The sequence below is a fragment of the Cheilinus undulatus genome, linkage group 8 (genome assembly GCF_018320785.1).
Source record: "Cheilinus undulatus linkage group 8, ASM1832078v1, whole genome shotgun sequence".
In the NCBI taxonomy this organism is placed as follows: Eukaryota; Metazoa; Chordata; class Actinopteri; order Labriformes; family Labridae; genus Cheilinus; species Cheilinus undulatus.
Window position 1 is genome coordinate 46,933,464 of NC_054872.1, and position 18,656 is coordinate 46,952,119.

Sequence of the window (18,656 nt, forward strand, 5' to 3'; positions counted from 1 at the left end):
GCCTGTAAGTGGCGCTGTAATGCTGCCACGGAAATGTACCAAGAGAGGGAAGAAGATCACAGTAAACTGCCACAAACTTTCTTCTGGTTGCTTCTGGTTGTTCTCCACGGTGGATTTAAGAACATCTGGTGTTTGCTGTTCTCTGTGGTGGTAAAGGAGCACCAGATTTTGCTATAAAAGCCACAATAAGCTCAGTAGCTTCTGCGACATGAACGTGACCCTGTAATCCACCATTGTTGTTTTAGTTCAACAGTGCATGCGGCATATGTGGGCTATGCTAAGAGGTACATAATCGTTTCAAGGAAGAAGCGGTTGGCTGATCACACCGAGATGTAACGGTAAGCGTTTACAGATTTGTTCACTCTGGGACCCGATTTTAAAAAGTAGCATTTACGGCCTCCCAGAACGCCGTTTCCATGTGGATGAAACACTAATACAACAAAAAGCTTTTGTGTTTACTCCTGAATTCGTCTCCATGTGGACCAGTGTTAATTTTGACAGCACTTTTTAATTTAGTTTTAGTTTTAGTCTTTTGCCAAAAATATCTTGTAGTTTTAGTCATAATTTAGTCATCTAAATTGTTTTAGTTTTAGTCTAGTTTTAGTTGATGTAGTATTTTTTCGCTCATTTGTGAGTTACAAGGGAGGAAAAAATGGGAAAAGTAAGCAGCTGGCTTCCTGTGTGTCAGCTAAAGTAACTTTATTAAAACCATTTGTTTGGGACTGTGAAGCACCATATGAATTTATAGAATGTAGAGAGCCTCTCTTTGAGAGGTCCAAGAGATAAAATCTATGTTGAAGATCTTAATTAGTTCGGTTTTCTACTGTAAAGGTCAAATACTCCTCGAATAATTTACTAACTATTTAACAGGACTCCCATTAAACTCAGCCACAGTGGTCTTAATGTATTCCCATTTAAGACGCTCAACATTTAATTTGGTTAAATGTTCCTTTTTTTCTACCTCCAATAACTGCATTTTTGTTCAATCTCCCACAATATTGAGGTGTAGAATGAAACTTTAATGATGAAGAATATAAACGTGGATTTCATATGTCAGCCAAAATATACGGCAAGCTCAGACTCAAGATTCATGCTTCAAGATATTTATTGTTGATCTTAACTGAATACAGCCACAAACGTGAACAGTTTTGCACACTGGCTCCATTAAACATTTAGAATAAAAGATATGAATATGCTACAATGACGTTTGTAAAACAAAAAAAAATTATAGAGTAAGCATTAAAAGAATAGACTGCTTGAATTCATGTGGACAGCAGCACTGCTGAGAGATAGATGACCGTCACCGCCTACAAATCATGACAGAAAACACCAGTCTGCTGCTTCTGCATGTTTGTGCCTCCAGAGACGCCTCCCTGCTTCCAGCTGGACACACATCACACATGGAGACATGCAAACCCTGGAGAATAAGAACACTGCAGCTGCACTTATGAAAAATGAAACATGCATGTCTTCTTTGGGCTACATAAACCTACATGTACAAAAGACATCTTTACACCTTTATACGACATTCTCCGACCCTTTTAAGGAGCTGAAACTTGTTGGTTGACTCATCGGTTGATTTAACCGTCAGATTTTTAATAATTTGGAGACCTCTAGTTGTCATTGTCCAGATGAAAGTGCTGCACAAACAGGTGAGTGGGATGCTTCAGAAACATGAAAGAAGGTTGAAATTTAAAGGACTGTAAGTATTGAGGTGATCCTCAACATTTCTGCATCGTGACATGACAGATCAAACACAATGAGAACAGTCAAAATCTAAAAAATACCAACTAGACGACTGATTTTATGCAACAGATGGACAGACAGACAGACGGATAGATCAGCCAATCCACTAACATCACAATCATAATTTGTGTTTTGATAAAGCAGCTGTGCAAGAGAGCAGAACAAAAACCTCCAATGCATCAAGTATCCCACAGTGAGGACGACTGACTTTCACAATGTGACGATTCATTCAGCACATGTTCTCATGTTTGTAACTGACACAATTGTGAACAATTATAAATTTAGAAAGCCCATATGAAGGCCAGTGCAAATAGTTCCCAGAGAATAAGTCTAAACACATTAACTAAACTCCATTATGTAATTAAAATCATTATTTTATATTGCATAGAAAACAATCATATTTCACTTCCAAACAGCTGTATTTTGTCAAGTTTATCTCCAAAACCTACATTTATTTTTCATGAAGTTACATTTTTAAGTTTGTGAAAACTGCCAGCTAAGTGTCAGGAGGTTGGCAGGCCAAATGAATGGACATTTATAACAGACAGGTCCTCAGGAGGGCTAATGCTGTACTGAATTCTTAATCAGCCAATCAGATCAGCTGTTTTTCTCCTTGGGTCATTTTAGGACTGTGAGGAAGACTGAAAGATGCCTGGTTCCTCCCATGCAATTCATGATCTTGTAAGCTGATGAACTGGCCCGACTCCATGTCTGTCATCAGGCTAATCCATCTTAAAAAGCTTCAATCCACAACATTTGTGCTGAACCAAACAGTGTGGACCAGTCAGTGTCATTTGAAGAAACAAGGTGTTAGCTAAAGACATGCAGAGGTGGATGAATAAATTTTGGGGCCCTCCACATCCATTGTCCTTACCAATTTTAACCCACAAAATTTGTGAAAGCACAAATTATAGCCTGAAAATTGTCATTTTTTGGAATTGAAATGTGTATTTAACTTTCTATTGAAATCCAAAAAATCAAAATTTCCAAAAAATTTAACATATGCATTTTTTTATATCTCATTTGATACATTAGGTGTTTTTGGTAACTGATAATCCCCTTGAGGCCATTTTTATCATTTATCAGATGGTATTCAGAAGTTTTTTGTAATTTATTGATCATATTGATTAGATAGAGGTATCATAAAAGGCTTTAAGGGGTTAAATACTCATTCATCAGTGAAAGTCCTATAACTCGGTGTACAAAACAACCAACACTGACGATTTAGAAACGTTTTTTTGTAAAGAAATGTCCTTGCAGATTTCAAGACTGTCCATTTGGAGACTCTAAATAGACACCAAAGGACATCAGCGTTATGTAATACTAAATGTGCATGTTTATTTCAATAAAAAATGTTAATTTACACAGAGAAAAAAAATCACTTAGGATTTTTTTCCCCTTTTTTTGGTCATGTTATGCCAAAAATGGCCAATTATTTTTTTTTTGTTTATATATTTATAGAATACTGCTGTGAAATATTTCTTTAAAAATCACCAAGTGACTGGTTTTTGGTGTTTTTAAATGAAAAACTAAAAAGATCTATTGATTCATTAATTTACACAGATATTTACATTTCATTATTTCAAGCTTTAATGCCACTATAACAAGATCATGCATACTTAATATTTTACATTTTAATGAGTGTGTTAACACCTTAACATTTTAAATGGCCCCAGTACAGGACAGTGCAGGAGAAAGGTACTATGTACGGTCAAACGATAGCACTGGCTTCCACTTAGTGAACTTGTTAGCTCAGAGCTAGCTTTAGTACAGTAGCGATTGTATCAGAACTGGATCAAAATTCTCTGTTTAATAAAATGCAAACAGCAGCACTGAAAGCTTTTCATGACAAAAATTATGTTTTCTGCCAACCTGCTTCATCCTGGTTTGTGATCGTTACAGGAAGAAAGAGGGGTTTGTACTAAGCCTGTAGCGATTAGCTTGGATGTAGCTACAGTAAAGCAGCAGTTTAATCAGACCTCAGCTACATGTCATTATTAAAACGAGAGCCAAAACAGTCACTGTAAGTTCCTCGGCATAAGTTTTAGCCACACCTTGCTTCTTTCTTGATAGATATGGCAGCGTTTGCCTGGCCAGCTTCCTGGCACTGAGCATGCATACAACCTCTTTTACCACTTTCCCAATAAAATTAGCGTGTAAAAGCAGGTCTTTTAAACGCGGGTAAACCCGCTAACAATCGGCAAGTGACTCCTTTCCCACTGCCAGCAGACCCGGGTCTGATCACCAGCAGACGAGCTGCGTGGCTGTTTTTTTTTCCTCTGGTGCGTCATCAGCGTGCTGAAACACAGCTGGGTAAATAATGGGAAGGAGCATGGAAGCCATGGACACGGTGGTCAACTGTTTTCCGTACTTTGTACTTTTGTCCCTCTTTCAAAATAAACAAACTCAGCGCAGACTGAACGACATTCGAGGGCTGATGATATGAAGGCGGATGGAGTTTGTTGCTGGGATGGCAAAGAGTCGCAGAAGAAAACAGGTTTTTCGGCCAGTGGGAAAGGGGTATTAGTCTGTCATTGCTCTGATTGGCCTGTAATGAACGTGACAGACGTGACGCTCCTGCAATCGCGTACCATTAATTTTGAAAGTCTTCCCCTTACGAATGTTCTCTATGGAGCTTTCCCAGATGAATGTGAAATGCATTCAAGCAATGGATGTACGAAACAGTCTATCTGGCATGTTAGTTAATGCAGTTCACACACACAATGGTAAATAGCCCATAGGTTGCTCTTCTTACATGCTGATCACTGCATTAAACTCTGAATTACATGGTAGTGATCTTCATTTCAGTATGAGCTCTGGACTGATTTTTTATTCTTGATTTTGTGTAGATTATTTTTTGTATGGTGTTATTACCTCCGCCAAGGAGGTTATGTGATCGGCAGGGTTTGTTAATTTGTTAGTTTGTTTGTTAGCTTGTTTGTTAGTTTGTTTTTTAGCAACATAACTCAAAAAGTTATGGATGGATTTTCAGGAAATGTCAGAAATGGCATAAGGAAGAACTTTTTAGATTTTGCGAGTGATCCAGATCACCGTCTGGATCCAGGAATTTTTTGAAGGATTCTGTACTATTGGGAGATAGGGCTAATGGTGGAAGTTTGCACTCTCCGAGTGCTTTTCTAGTTTTTACTGTATCTGACTTCAGGCCTTTAAAATTGGGTCTTGTTTTAAGGTCACTGTCATTTCTACGTTGTCTTCTGTGCTCCTGCTGCAAAACTAAATTCCAGTTGTGGGATAATAAAGAGTCTGGATCTGCATTTAAACCTGAAAATCACATCATGATGATATTTCATTTATCTTCCCCTATTGGCAGTGTTGGGCTAGTTACTCAAAAAAGTAATTCATTACAAATTACTAGTTACTTCCTTCAAAATAACTAGTTACATTACTTTTGCATTCGATCTTTTCTAACTAAAACCTTACATGAAAGGCGTAAGGATACATGAGTGATGTCAACACAAGATGGGATTTTGTGTATCAATCTGTCACTTTTAATGTTAAGTCAAGTCATGCTGATAAAGTCAATAAAGACAGAGGGCACTGAAAATAGACTTGCAGGGTATCTCAAACGAAGCGGAACGGCACTCCAGAGACACACCGCTGCTGGACTGGAGCGCTGGCTGGAGAAATGCTCTGATAGACTAGAGGGAGAGAGGGAGCAGTGTGCTCCACAGTACGATCTGCCGGCGGATCGCGAATTATGTGGAAATTGGAGGTGAGATAAGATAAAATAATACTTAGTGATCTCAAGAGAGGAAATTGTGGCATTGCAGCAACACAACAAAGGAGAAAGGTGGTAAAATACTTGCTTAGATTTGTCTCTTGCCATGTGATGCTCTTTTTGTAAAGCCTTGAATGCAGTAAACTATTCTCCTTTAAATGAATATCTCCTCACTGTAGTTGAGCTACTTCGTCTTATTAAGTAACATTCTTCCTTCTGTAGAAGCTCAGAGTTAATGGTCTGATCATAATGATGTTTGATTTTGTTGCCTTGGAGAAATGTAAGTGTTGTCTACATTATTCTTTTAAATGGACGTATAGAAACTCTTCATTTTCATCCTGCCTACACTCACTCCTCCCACGCATACTTCAGCTCTGCTCTATAGAACTTTTTCTTCTATTCAGACAGCCGAACTGACACAATGGAGCGCACATGTGCACACTTACATTCAGACATTCACAAACCAGCTGTCACTTTCCCATGCTCGCTGCCACACTCTCTCACACACAGACATCCACTGCCATTCATATGGGAGACACAGTTATGACGTGTTTGGTCGCCCAGTATTAAGCTAAAGCTGCAATTACTTATCTTAAACTAAGTCTGAGTAACTTCCAGGTTGGTTCAGTTAAGTGTCATTCAAAGTTCAGGTACACTGGATAACGAAGTCAAGGTTTTTAGTTGGAAGGAGCATTTTAGGTCATGGTAGCAAAGCACCAAGTCATTTTAGATGAGATCTTTTTAGATAGGTGCAAACCACTTCTATAGTCTTTTCATAAAAGTTTCAAGTAGTTATGTTTCCAGGCATATAAATGGAGATTATAACTGCTTTTAATTGATACAGAGCAGAGCATTTGGAAAGTATTTAGATTCATTTTTTTTTCCTCATTAACCCTCAGACATCACATTTTTGTCCATTTGGGCGTATTCGTCCTCTTTATCTGCTCACCATTTTGTCTGTGTTTGTGCATGTGGTCCAATTTTTTGTAACAAAGTCTCTTTCTTGGCAAATTTTGGAATTCAAATTTCAATTGCTCTAATAGGTCAGGGGAACACTGTGAAACAAATTTACTACCCTTTAAAGTCATTAAGGACAAAAAGTCCACTTCCAAAAAGCTGCTATAAAAACTTAACAGATTAATAGTTTTTTTCTGCTTTTTTTCATAAATTTCTTAACCAACTTCAGCTGAAACAATAACATTACAGAATGCATGATTATATCATGCAGTGGCTTTGAGATAAAAAAAATAAAAAGTGGTTTGAATGGGAGTCAATGGGACGTTTTTGTCCAAAAGTAACTCGAGAGGATAGTACATTTTAAATCGGATGCTACATAAAAACTAATAATGCATCAGAGTCAACATTTTGGCTAATCTTCGACATATCCAGGACTGATTTAAAAAACACTCCGCACCGTACCAACATTAGTTATCTGGAAAATAATTGATGCTTTGTGTGTTTTTTAGAAAAAAAATATGACCATTCTGTAATCAAACTGGCATTGAAAGTCTTAAAATCCTGAAAATGATTAAATATTTGATTGTTTTTATCAGAACTAAAGTTGATCAAAAGATCTGACCCAAAAAAAGCAGAAAAAATATTAATGTATACTATTTTTATTGCAGTTTTTGGAAGTGGACGTTTTTGTCCTTAATGACTTGAATGGGTATTAAATTTTAAATGGATGCCAAACAAAAACTAAAAATGCATCAAAAACAATATTTTGGCTAATCATTCATATATCCCAGCTGGATTTACAAAATAATGCCCCAGCCTTCCAACATTCGGTTTAAGGAAGATTTTTTTGCTTTTTATTCATGAAAAACAGCATTGATCTTAAGTAACCAAACTGGCATTTAAAGGGTTAAAATCCTTAAAATGGTTGAATGTTTAGTAGTTTTAAGCACAGCTGAAGTTGTTTAACAGATGTATGCAAAAAAAGCAGAAAAAAATATCAATCAGCAAGTTTTTTTTTTAGCAGGTTTTTGGAAGTGGACATTTTTGTCCTTAATGGATTTAAAGGGTAGTAAATTAAAGTCACGCCTGAGGGTTAATCAACGCTCAGTACCCCATAATAACAAAGTGAAAACACAATTTTAGAAATGTTTGCAAATTAATTACAAAGAAAAAACTAAAATATATCACACTGATGTAAGTATTCAGACCCTTTAGCTCAGGTTCCTCCCATTTCTCTGGATCTTTGCTGATTTGATTGGATCCACCTGTGGTAAATTAAACTGTGTAAATATGATTTGTAAAGGCACACACCTCGCTATAGAAGGCCTCACAGCTGACAATATATCAGAGCAAAAACCAAGCCATGAGGTCAAAAGAACTGCCCGCAGAACTCTGAGACACTCATGTTACAAGGCATAGATCTGGGGAAGACTACAAAAAAATTCTGCTGCACGGAAGGTTCCCAACAGCACAGTGGCCTCCATAAAGTTTGGCACAACCAGGACTCTTCCATGAGCTGACTGCCTGGTCAAACTAAGCAATCTCCAGAAAAGGGCCTTAGTAAGAGAGGTGACCAAGAACCCAAAGGTCTCTGAGCTCCAGAGATCCTGTGTGGAGATGGGACAAAGTTCTAGAAGGACGACCATCGCTGCACTGATCTGGGCTTTATGGCAGAGTCGCTCTCTCCTCAGTGCAGAACACATGAAAGCTCTGAAAGACTCTGAGACTGGGAGAAAGAACGTTCTCTGGTCTGGTGAAACCAAGATGGTCTTGAATTGAATTGTTCAGCCTCAATTCTAAATGTTATGTCTGGGTGAAACCGGGTACTGCTCATCACCTGCCCGATACCATCCCTATGGTGAAACATGGTGACGGCAACATCATGCTGTGGGGGTGTTTTTCAGCAGCAGGGATTGGTAGACTGGTCATGGTTGGGGGAATGCTGAATGGACCAATGGATACCTGCTTTTCAGTATTCAGGACCTTAGACTGGGCTGGGGGTTTGCCTTCCAACATGACAATGTCACCAAGACCACAGCCAACACAACACAGGATTGGCTTAGGGACAACTGTGGAAGTTCTAGGGTGGCCCAGCCAGAGCCCTGACTTGAGCCCTATCAAGCATCTTGGGAGACACCTGAAAACGGCTAATAGTCCCCATCCAACCTAACTAAGCTGGAGAGGATTTGCAAAGAAAAATGGCAGGAAATCCTCCAATCCAGGTGTGTAAAGCTTGTTGTGTTATACTAGGATCTGAATGCTTATGTCAGTGTGATTCTCGTACTGAGGGGTACTGAGTGTAGATTAATAAGCGAAAGAAATGAATGAATATGACTGTTGCATCAGGCTGCAACATAACAAAATGAATCTATCAAAAAATATGAAGTATAAAACTGAGATTGGTTCCCACAAGGATAGATGAACAACATCAATGCACATGCTCAGTCAGTTGTGCTGTACACAGCTTTCAATAGATCTCAGAGGAGGCCATAGCTCTGCCAGCTCTTTGTCGGGTCCTCCCTTGGATCATTGAGAGAGTAACGGGTTAAACAGTGTTATTGTGGCCAATCCTTCCCTGAGTGGAGGGTGGGGGAAGGTCTGGGTGGACTTCTTTTTATTCAGATAAATAAAGAGGGGGTAAGAGAGCATTTCAGACCCAAGAAGACAGAAGAAAAGACTTTTTTTTTTTGTAAATCCAGAGAAGGAAACAGCAGTAAGGGAGTCACAAAAACAGCTACAGCAGTGATTATCAGGCTCTTTAATTCCTGTCAGACTCGATCTTACCCTCAGATACACACAAACAGAGAGTGGTGAAAGTTGGCACAGGCGGCAGTACACCACTGCACATGCTCAGACACCTACACACGGACACTCAAAGAGGGAGGCTAAGAGTAGCAGTGGACGCCATGGCAACAAGTGGGTGTCGCACTACCAAACAGTGAGAAGTGAAGCAGGATGGGGGAGGAACCGTCATCTTCTGGGAGAAACACGGAGCCTTTATGTTCTTGTTCATTAGAGGAGAAACTCAAACTTAAGTTTATTTAGTTTAGAAGAGATGATACAATCCAAGATTTACAATCTAGAACATGAAACTGATGCTAAATCTGTATCAGAGTTATGTGTTTGCCGTGTATAATATCTACTGGTGCTAAATACATGATTAGGGTGTCCTGTTTCCAGGTCCATTTCAAGACTTGGGAACAATCTATCTATTTATATCTATATCTATTTTATTGTTCTGTCAGTACCACGGTCTTAGTCCAACTACTGGTCTGCATTCTCGCCTGCTGGGCCTGTTCTGAAACAGGGTGCAGTTTAGCTCTGAGATCTGAGTTTTTCAAATCTTGGATGTGTTGCCTCTCCTAGTTTCATCCCCATTGGACCAAGAATTGGATAGGTATGCTTCTAGGCCTTTATAGGGGTTGGAACTCTGCAGAGACAGACAATCATGTGATCCCCAATGTCTGTTATTATTTTAAAAACTAGAAAGGCACTTGGAGAGTGCAGACCTCCGCCATTAGCCCTATCTCGCAATAGGAAAGAATCCTTTAAAAAACTCCTGGATCCATCCCCATGTTCCCCCCACCACGGCATTCGCTGATTATTCCCTCCCCGATGGGGTGGACTTGCAGTGAGGTGAAGCATTGGCTTCGCTACAGGTAGACTGTCATGGCAGAAGCATTGCCTGCCGGTGCCAACAGATGCACTGACAGTCTCACCCATGGTCTCACTGGACGACTGGAAGTCATGGCAGAGGGTGAATATTCCTCTATTCCTCCCAGCATTGTGAGTATTCTTGCTACAAGTCGTTGTCTTTCTCTCTGTTACGCTCTGACTCGTCTCCTCAAGCAGGTGAGTGTCTTTCAAACTCTAGAAACTCCAAAACTTTGAATAGAAACTCACCCAAAAATGCTGCTGGGATTGAAGTTACTCATGTCCGCCATCTCCTGGTGTAAAGTGGTAACAGTACAGACCTCTGCCATTAGCCCCTATCTCCTAATAGTACAGAATCCTTTAGAAAATTCCTGGATCCAGATGGTGATCCAGATCACTCCTAAAATCGAATCAGTTCTTCCCTATGCCATTTCTGTCATTTCCTGAAAATTTCATCAAAATCCATCCATAACTTTTTGAGTTATGTTGCTAACAAACGAACAAACGAACCAATAAACTAACAAATCAACAAACCCACCCGATCACATAACCTCCTTGGTGGAGGTAATTATGCATAGCTAGTGCAACATGCAACGAATTTCAGTATCTAAAGTCTTAATATATTTAACCCTACACTTTTTAATATAATACCAGTGTAATGCAAGTTTTCTGCCTTTTTATGGATTTGCTGACTTTTTGAAATTGGTTTAAGCTTGGTATTGGGGTAAAGCTGTAAAATACAAATGCATTTACTCTGCATTTACTCCATTGAGATATTGTATTGTATTTCTCCTGAGAAGGCGTGGCTTCAGCTCATTCAACAGACACGCCCACACCATCCTGGAGCAGATTTTACTGCCTCATTTTTCATGATTTTGAAGCTTAATTTTTATAAACTTGGAGATGTTTTATTTGACTGAAATTTGACCTGGAGGTTCATAACACAGTGAGCTGTCACACAACAAACCTAAATACAGATTCATTTTCACATTACAGGGTCTTTAATGGACTTTTAGGAAGTTTTAGGTCTGATCTACAGATAAATATCAGTATCTGTATCAATATTGAGAGCAGTATCAGTTAAAACAATTTTTTAAATATATCAGATATCAGCAAATGTTCAACGTCGTGCATTGCAAGCATTACTCATCTGACTGTCAGAAAGATGACTGTGAAAGCACAGTGAAGACTAATTTGAGCAATCATGACAGATATCAGCACCGTAACACCAGATCCCTCTGGGTAAAGCAGAAACTGGTTGATGTGTATTAATCACAGCTGTGTAAGGAAACATTAAGCCCCTTTAAGTGTGTGTTAGTGTGTTTTCTCCACTGACCTTCTAAACATTTAAACTCTACCACCCTCTCTCTCTCTTTCACTTTCACTTATCTGCTGCTGGCGGCAATTTCATGCATCTTCAGACAGAGAGAGCGTTGTTGCCATGGGAACCCACTCCGATGCTATAGTCTCAGCCAACACGATCCAAACTCAGTGACCTCGGGTTCCTCTGCCTTCACGCACACATTTGAAGGCTGCAGAAGGCAGATTAAGAGTCTCTTATGCAGCTTTACAGTCATCTAGTGATAAAGTGTCGCCTATCAGAGCATTAACACCACTCTTCACTTCACATCAGGTTCAAAGTTAAATCCTACCATCTCTCCAGACGACCCTAATCCTCTCCTCCACAGCTGTCCAGCTGTCACTTACAGTTGTCTCAGTGCACTTACACGTGCACGCGCACAAGCATGAGTTCTGTCCTCACCATGACACCAGACAGATTTTAGTTACTCTTCTTATCCATAAAGAAGGTAAACATTGGTAGAATACGTTTATTCACTGTTTCAGGTGTCAAAAGTGGGCACAATGAGTGAATGCATGGACATTAGATTAAAACATCAGTTTTGGCTTTAAATTAAGACATATTCAAGTAATGTAGTAGTAATGTAGTAATGCAGTTTTGGCTTTATTATTTTCCATTTTGTTGATTAATAAAAGAGAAACCTTATCTTGTAAAAGTGTGTAACAGTGATAGATTTGGATCTGACAAAGGCCCTGGCATTTGCAACAGACTGGCCCTATTTTTTCAAAAACAACACCACCCACCTGCTCACATAAAAAGCTTGAGTGAAAGGTTTACAGACCGACTAGAACTGAGAAATGTGCAACACAGAACGCATAAAAACATAATCATCACAGACCTTTATGCCGACAATGATTGACTACAATCTGGGGGGACTGAGCACTTGGAGCTGCCAAGGCTGCCTATAACGGGGATAAAGGGGAGAGCTTTCTGAGGCCCTGCCAAATAGGGCCCCATGGAAGTGAGGAAAATCATGGTCTATTGTAAAGTTAAGCTATTGTGATGTGTCTGTGATAAGCTTTACTGTATAGCCTTTTTTAGTTATTCTTTTTCAGACTTAGGGTCTAAGCTGATTTGCAAAAGTGCCAAGATGTCAGAGAATAAAGTAGAAGGAACTCAAACAACTTTATGATAAAATTAATTCAGTAATTGCAAAAAGTGGCAAAATCAGCTGAAAACTGGTAAAAAGTTGCAAAAAATGGTGAAAAGCAGTTAAAAGTGGCAACAATGGGGTGCAGAGGTAAAAACTGGCAAAAAACAATGGTTAAAATTGGCAGAATAAAAAAGTGGTGAAAAGTAATTACAGAGTGGCTGAGAAAGGCTAAAAAGGCTGTAAATAGTGAAAAGCCGTTAAAGAGTGGCAACAATGGGCTACAGATGCATAAACAAGCAAAAGTTGGCAAAAATGGGTTCAAATTCGCAGATTAAAAAAGGAGTGAAAAGTAACAACATAGTGGCTAAGAAAGGCTAAAAAAGCTGAAAAATAGTGAAAAGAAGTTAAAAATGGCTACAATGGGGTACAGAGGTAAATATATGCAAAAGTTGGCAAAACTGGGTTAAAACTTTAAAAACAACAATGAATGCTTTTTTATTGATTTCAAATTGTATATTTTACCATTATTTTATCATAATATAAAAATATATGCATAGAATTAGTTAAATGTAAAATAAAAACTTGGCCATTTGGTGAGATTTATGCTGAAATCAAAGTAATCAAAGAGCTGTTAAAAAATGTAAGTTTGCACACGAATTTTCCGGGCCTCTGACCAAACCAGAGAATGAGCCCTCCTCATTTTTGATTTAATGATGATATTAGTGTGTGTGTTTTGGATCAGTAGCATTGGTGCTAGCATCCTGGCTAACATTTAACTCATTTTGGAGCTGAAAAGTGTGTCAAGCTCCATTTTTGCTACTTTTTACTGACTTTTCCTACCTAATTTAACACTGTTATTTGCCACTTATACATTTTGCACAATTTGGACCCATTTTTGCCCATTTTGGCCACTTGACACCAATTTTGCCAAATTTTAACCGATTATCTTCACTTTATTCACCAGTTTGTTTTTGCCAATTTAAACCAATTTTTTGCCAATTAAAACCTATTTTTGTCAATTTAAAACCCTTCCCACCAACTCTTTCTAACCGTTTTTGCCACCTTCTGACTATTGTTGCCACAGCACACCAACTTTTGTCCATTTTTGCCCATTTTAACCACATTTCACTGTTATGCCCACTTTTGCCACTCATTACCTCCACCAAGGAGGTTATGTGATCGGGTGGGTTTGTTAGTTTGTTAGTTTGTTAGCAACATAACTCAAAAAGTTGTGGACGGATTTTGATTAAAATTTTCAGGAAATGTCAGAAATGGCATAAGGAAGAACTGATTCGATTTTAGGACTGATCTGGATCACCGTCTGGATCCAGGAATTTTCTAAAGGATTCTGTACTGTTAGGAGATAGGGCTAATGGCAGAGGTCTGTACTGTTACCACTTTACACCAGGAGATGGCGGACATGAGTAACTTCAATCCCAGCAGCATTTTTGGGTGTGTTTCTATTTAAAGTTTTGGAGTTTATAGAGTTTGAAAGACACACACCTACTTGAGGAGACAAGTCAGAGCGTAACAGAGAGAAAGACAACGACTTGTAGCGAGAATACTCACAATGCTGGGAGGAATAGAGGAATATTCACCCTCTGCCATGACTTCCAGTTGTCTGGTGAGACCATGGGTGAGACTGTCAGTGCGTTTGTTGGCACCGGCAGGCAATGCTCCCTCAACGACAGTCCACATGTAGCGAAGCCAATGCTTCACCTCACCGTGTTTTCACTCCACCAGGGAGGGAGTAATTGGCGAATACAGTGGTTGAGGGCAGAAAGTTCTCCTCTTCATCCTCTCTTATGGGTGGCCTTGTTTGCATGATTATTCGTGATTGTGCATGGCTGTTCAACCACCTTCAGGTACAGTGGAGGTCCCAGTCTTTGGCACCTTTATTTTTGGAAGTTGTGGTCTGAAAAAGTTGAGAATCACTGTGATAGGTAATTGTGAGCAATGAAGTAATTGTATCATATCACTGGAGAGACAAAACAGGCCCAAATTTGGAAGTAAAATCATCTAGCCAGTCTTAAATGTGATCCCTTGGAGATTTCTTGAGGCTGGATACCACAGGTGGAATCTACACTATCATAATATTTATATCTGATTAAAGAAGTGAAATAAAAAGTGTAGTTAACCTGAAATATGTTGCAGTATGAGTAGAAATTAGGTCAAACACAAATAAAGCAAAGCAGAGCACCAGTGGTAAAAGCCACAGTCTTAAAAATGAAACCACACAGCCATTCTTAAGGTCTCATCTTACTTTCATTTTCAGTCCAAGTGATGCATCACTGCCCTCGCTACAGCTGGACTTCAACCAGAGACAAAGAGTCCACTGGGGTATAAAATGTGCATAGATGGTACTGAGGGAAAAAGGAAAGAGGAAGCAGAAAACATGGTGGAGGCATGTCAAGATTTCTCTTTTTTTCTCTCTCTGCTCTTCTGAGTCAAACCTGCTGGGACTCGGGATTCATCAGCAGTCTGTGATTGGCTGACGGTGTGGTGGAATGATGGTGTTAGGATCTCAAAGGGGCTGCTGTGATTGGCTGATGCAGGCGCACGCACATGCACGATGGAGCCACACACTTAAAACACACATACACATAAAGTCATGCATGCATGTATGCAAAAACACACATTTAAAAAAGCTTTCATGGAAACAAAAGGTGCCAAATGGATTCAAATGCATCCAAGTTTAAAAGCAAGTACACAAAAATCTAATTGTTAGAGAAGGATTCACACAGAAAACTGTGCTGTACTCTTAATTTAGAATGACATGCATGCACGCACACATGCTCACTGTGTGCCTTACAAAGCCGCCTGAAAAGAAGGGATTGAACCCCAAAGGAAAGAGGAGAGAAGCGAGGGGGGGTAAAGTCTAAATGAATCGTTCTGGCACCGTCTAGTTTACTAATGAGGCTCTGAGGAATGCTGATGATCAGATCAGGACCCTTTGGCTTCTTTTCTGATGGAAATGCAGCGATATATTAACCATCTAAAGCAGAGTAAACCCCCTCCTGCTCCTTTTCTCCTCACTGGGCTACGTGTTGAATGAGCGACTGGTTTGGCAGGAAGACAGTTTGATGGCAGTGACTTTAAAGGACTGAGAGTGATGTCACCCAACTGTTTGCTGCAGGAAAGACTGATGAATGGGATGATGGTGAAGCTGGTTAACCGAATAAAGGACTGAATTGTGGATTTTTTTTTTTGTGCATTCAGTATCTTTGCTGGCAGTGGTACTGCCATTAAAACATGACAAATTGAGAATAGTAGGGAGTTGTGAAGCACTTTTGCATTACCAAAGGATAAAATCATTTTGCTTCCTGTTAACCTGAGAGCCAGCAAGACTGTTTAACACAGTGTTACTCAACCCTGCTCAACCAAAGAGTCAAATTGTTGAAAAAAAACTTTGCAAGAGCCACAGTCTAAGTGGTGAAAAGTGGGTGAAAGTGGCAAGTTTAATCTGGCAAAAAGCAGCAAAAAGGTAGGAGACAATGAGTGAAAAGTGACTAAAATTGACAAAAAGCAGCAAAAAGGTGGGGGGAGATGAGTGAGAAGTAACAAATACTGCCAAAAAAGCAGCAAAATTATGGGGGAAATGAGTGAAAATTGCTAAAATCGGAAAAAAGCAGCAAAAGGTTGGGGGACAATGGGTGAAAAAAGACTAAAATTTGAAAAAAGCAGCAAAAAGGTTAAGGTAAATGAGTAAAAAATGACTAAAATTGCCGAAAAGCAGCAAAAAGGTGGAGGGCAATTAGTGAAAAATAAGAAATCCTGCCAAAATAGCAGCAAAAAGGTGGGGGGAAAATGAGTGAAAAATAACTAAAATTGGTAAAAAGCAGCAAAAAGGTTAAGGAAAATGAATGACAATAACTAAAATTGGCAAAAAGCAGCAAAAAGTTGGGGGAGAATGAATGAAAAGTAACTAAAATTGGCAAAAAGCAGCAAAAAGGTAGGGGAAAATGAGTGAAAAATAACTCAAATTGGTAAAAAAGCAGAAAAAATTTGGGGAAAATGAATGAGAAGCAACTAAAATTGGCAAAAAGCAGCAAAAAGGTAGGGGAAAATAAATGAAAAGTAACTAAATTGGAAAAAGCAGCAAAAAGTTGGGGGAAAATGAATGAAAAGTAACTAAAATTGGTGAAAAGGTGGGAGGGGGAAAATGAGTGAAAAATAACTAAAATTGGCAAAAAGCAGCAAAAAAGGGGGGGGGGTGAATGAAAAGTAACAACAATTGGCGAAAAGGTGGGGGAAAATGAGTGAAAAATAACTAAAATTGGCAAAAAGCAACAAAAAGGTAGGGGAAAATGAATGAAAAGTAACTAAAATTGGCAAAAAGCAGCAAAAAAAGTTGGGGGAAAAAGAGTTTAAAGTAACTAAACTATCTATTCACCATCTGAGAATTATTCCTGCTCTTCCCAGACTTTCTATTTGAGATTTCCCCGATGAATGCTTCATGTATTCTTGCAATGGATATAAAAAACATTCTCTCAGGTGAAACACATTTGGGAAATTTAAAACAACTGCAAGCATTGAAAAAAATGCAGCAACTAAATGCGCTGAGGATTGAACAAACATGAATTCTAGACTTCATGAAGGTAGAAATCAGTAGGTACTCCCTTCTTATTGGTTGATTGTTTTCTTGCAGCTGCCCCCCAATCAGGCTTCTCTGGCCGACAGTACAGGTGAACAGTATCAGGCTTGGAGGACGCACTCACAAACCAAACACACACAAATGAAAAGCTCCTCACAACAAAAGTTTTCATAACTAACATTCCTTTTGTTGATGGTGACGATGATTTTTATTTGACTAACCAGCTGATTTCTCCACTGTCAGGTGTCCATCGACTTGGAGATCCACCTCGTAAAGAGAGCCAAGTTCCAGTCCTCCAGGGGTCCTTTTGCTCACTATGACATCTACCTCACCAGGATGCCCCAAAACAAACCGAGAGTCCTCAGTGGGCCCCGTGTACAGCTTGTCAACGGCCCCAGCAGAGCCAGGAGCCGAGTCTTGCGATGGGAGGACGACGTGTGCCCCCCTTCTCCTCCATGTCCCATCTGCAGTCCGGTCAGCACCCGCTCGCTGCCTGCCTCTGTTATCTGCGAGAGGTCCGGACCGTGGACTGTGAACCTGGACAGCCGCCGATGACCTGAACCTCATATCTGGATGACATCTTGAAAATGGTTCTGTGAATGTATATGTAACATTTTGACAGCAGTTATAATAAAAGGAAGAGGGAGCAAAACGTAGAGGAATATATGTTTGTGTTGGACTTTAACCTCCTCTGGCAGCTGAACTCAGTCAAGACTTTTTATTCTGGTAGGGTGTCTAAAGCAGTGGTTCTCAATCTTTTCAGCCCGCGACCCCCAAAATAAAGGTGCCAGAGTCCAGGGACCCCGCTGTACCTGGAGGTGGATGAACCCATAAGGGGGGCATAAAGGGGAGAATTTTCTGGGACCAAGCCAAATTGTGCGGACCAGCAAAATGCCACAATGTCATTAAGCAGATGCTTTTATTCAAAAGCAAATACATTAGAGAGCAAGAACCAAAAAAAAAAAAAAAAAAAACATGGTGCATTGTAAAGTTAAGCTGTGATATGTATTTGATATTTAACCTGAATAATGACCAGTCTTATCAAGGATAAAAATAGCTTTTTTAAAATCATTTGTGAAGTAAACAACCATTAAAAATATAATTCCCTTTGTTAAAAAATAATTAAAATAGGTTACAAATAGCTAAAATGAGTTAATAATGGCAAAAAATGGTGGAAAAGGTGGTGAAATTGGATCTTAAAAGCAGCACAAATGGGTTCGAAGTGGCAAAACTAGATAAAAATGGCAAAAATGGGCTAAAAATGGGCATAAATAGTGGTAAAAGGGAGTTAAGAAAAGGCAAAAGTGGGTGGAAATTTGGTGAAATGGATAAGCTGTCAAAAAAGGTTCAACTGAGAAAGACAAAATTGGTAGATACTGGCATAAATTGGTTAAACTAGCAAAAAATGGGCATATTACAATCTGTTTAAAATGAGAAAATTGGGTGTAAAAAGTTGTAAAAAGTGGTTAATAGTGGCAATAATGGGTCAACAGAGACAACATTAGGCTTAAGT

The 18,656-nt window shown here is 39.2% G+C and overlaps 1 protein-coding gene across 1 annotated transcript in view; it reads left to right on the forward strand.

The window, feature by feature from the left end:
* cspg5a (chondroitin sulfate proteoglycan 5a) overlaps positions 1-17,782 on the forward strand; it is a 121,774-nt gene extending 103,992 nt beyond the window's left edge. Inside the window, exon 4 of the mRNA XM_041792650.1 lies at positions 17,387-17,782. Coding sequence (XP_041648584.1) covers positions 17,387-17,417 — 31 coding nt within the window. The 3' untranslated portion in view covers positions 17,418-17,782. The remainder of the gene's footprint in view (positions 1-17,386) is intronic.
* Positions 17,783-18,656: the final 874 nt, after the last annotated feature.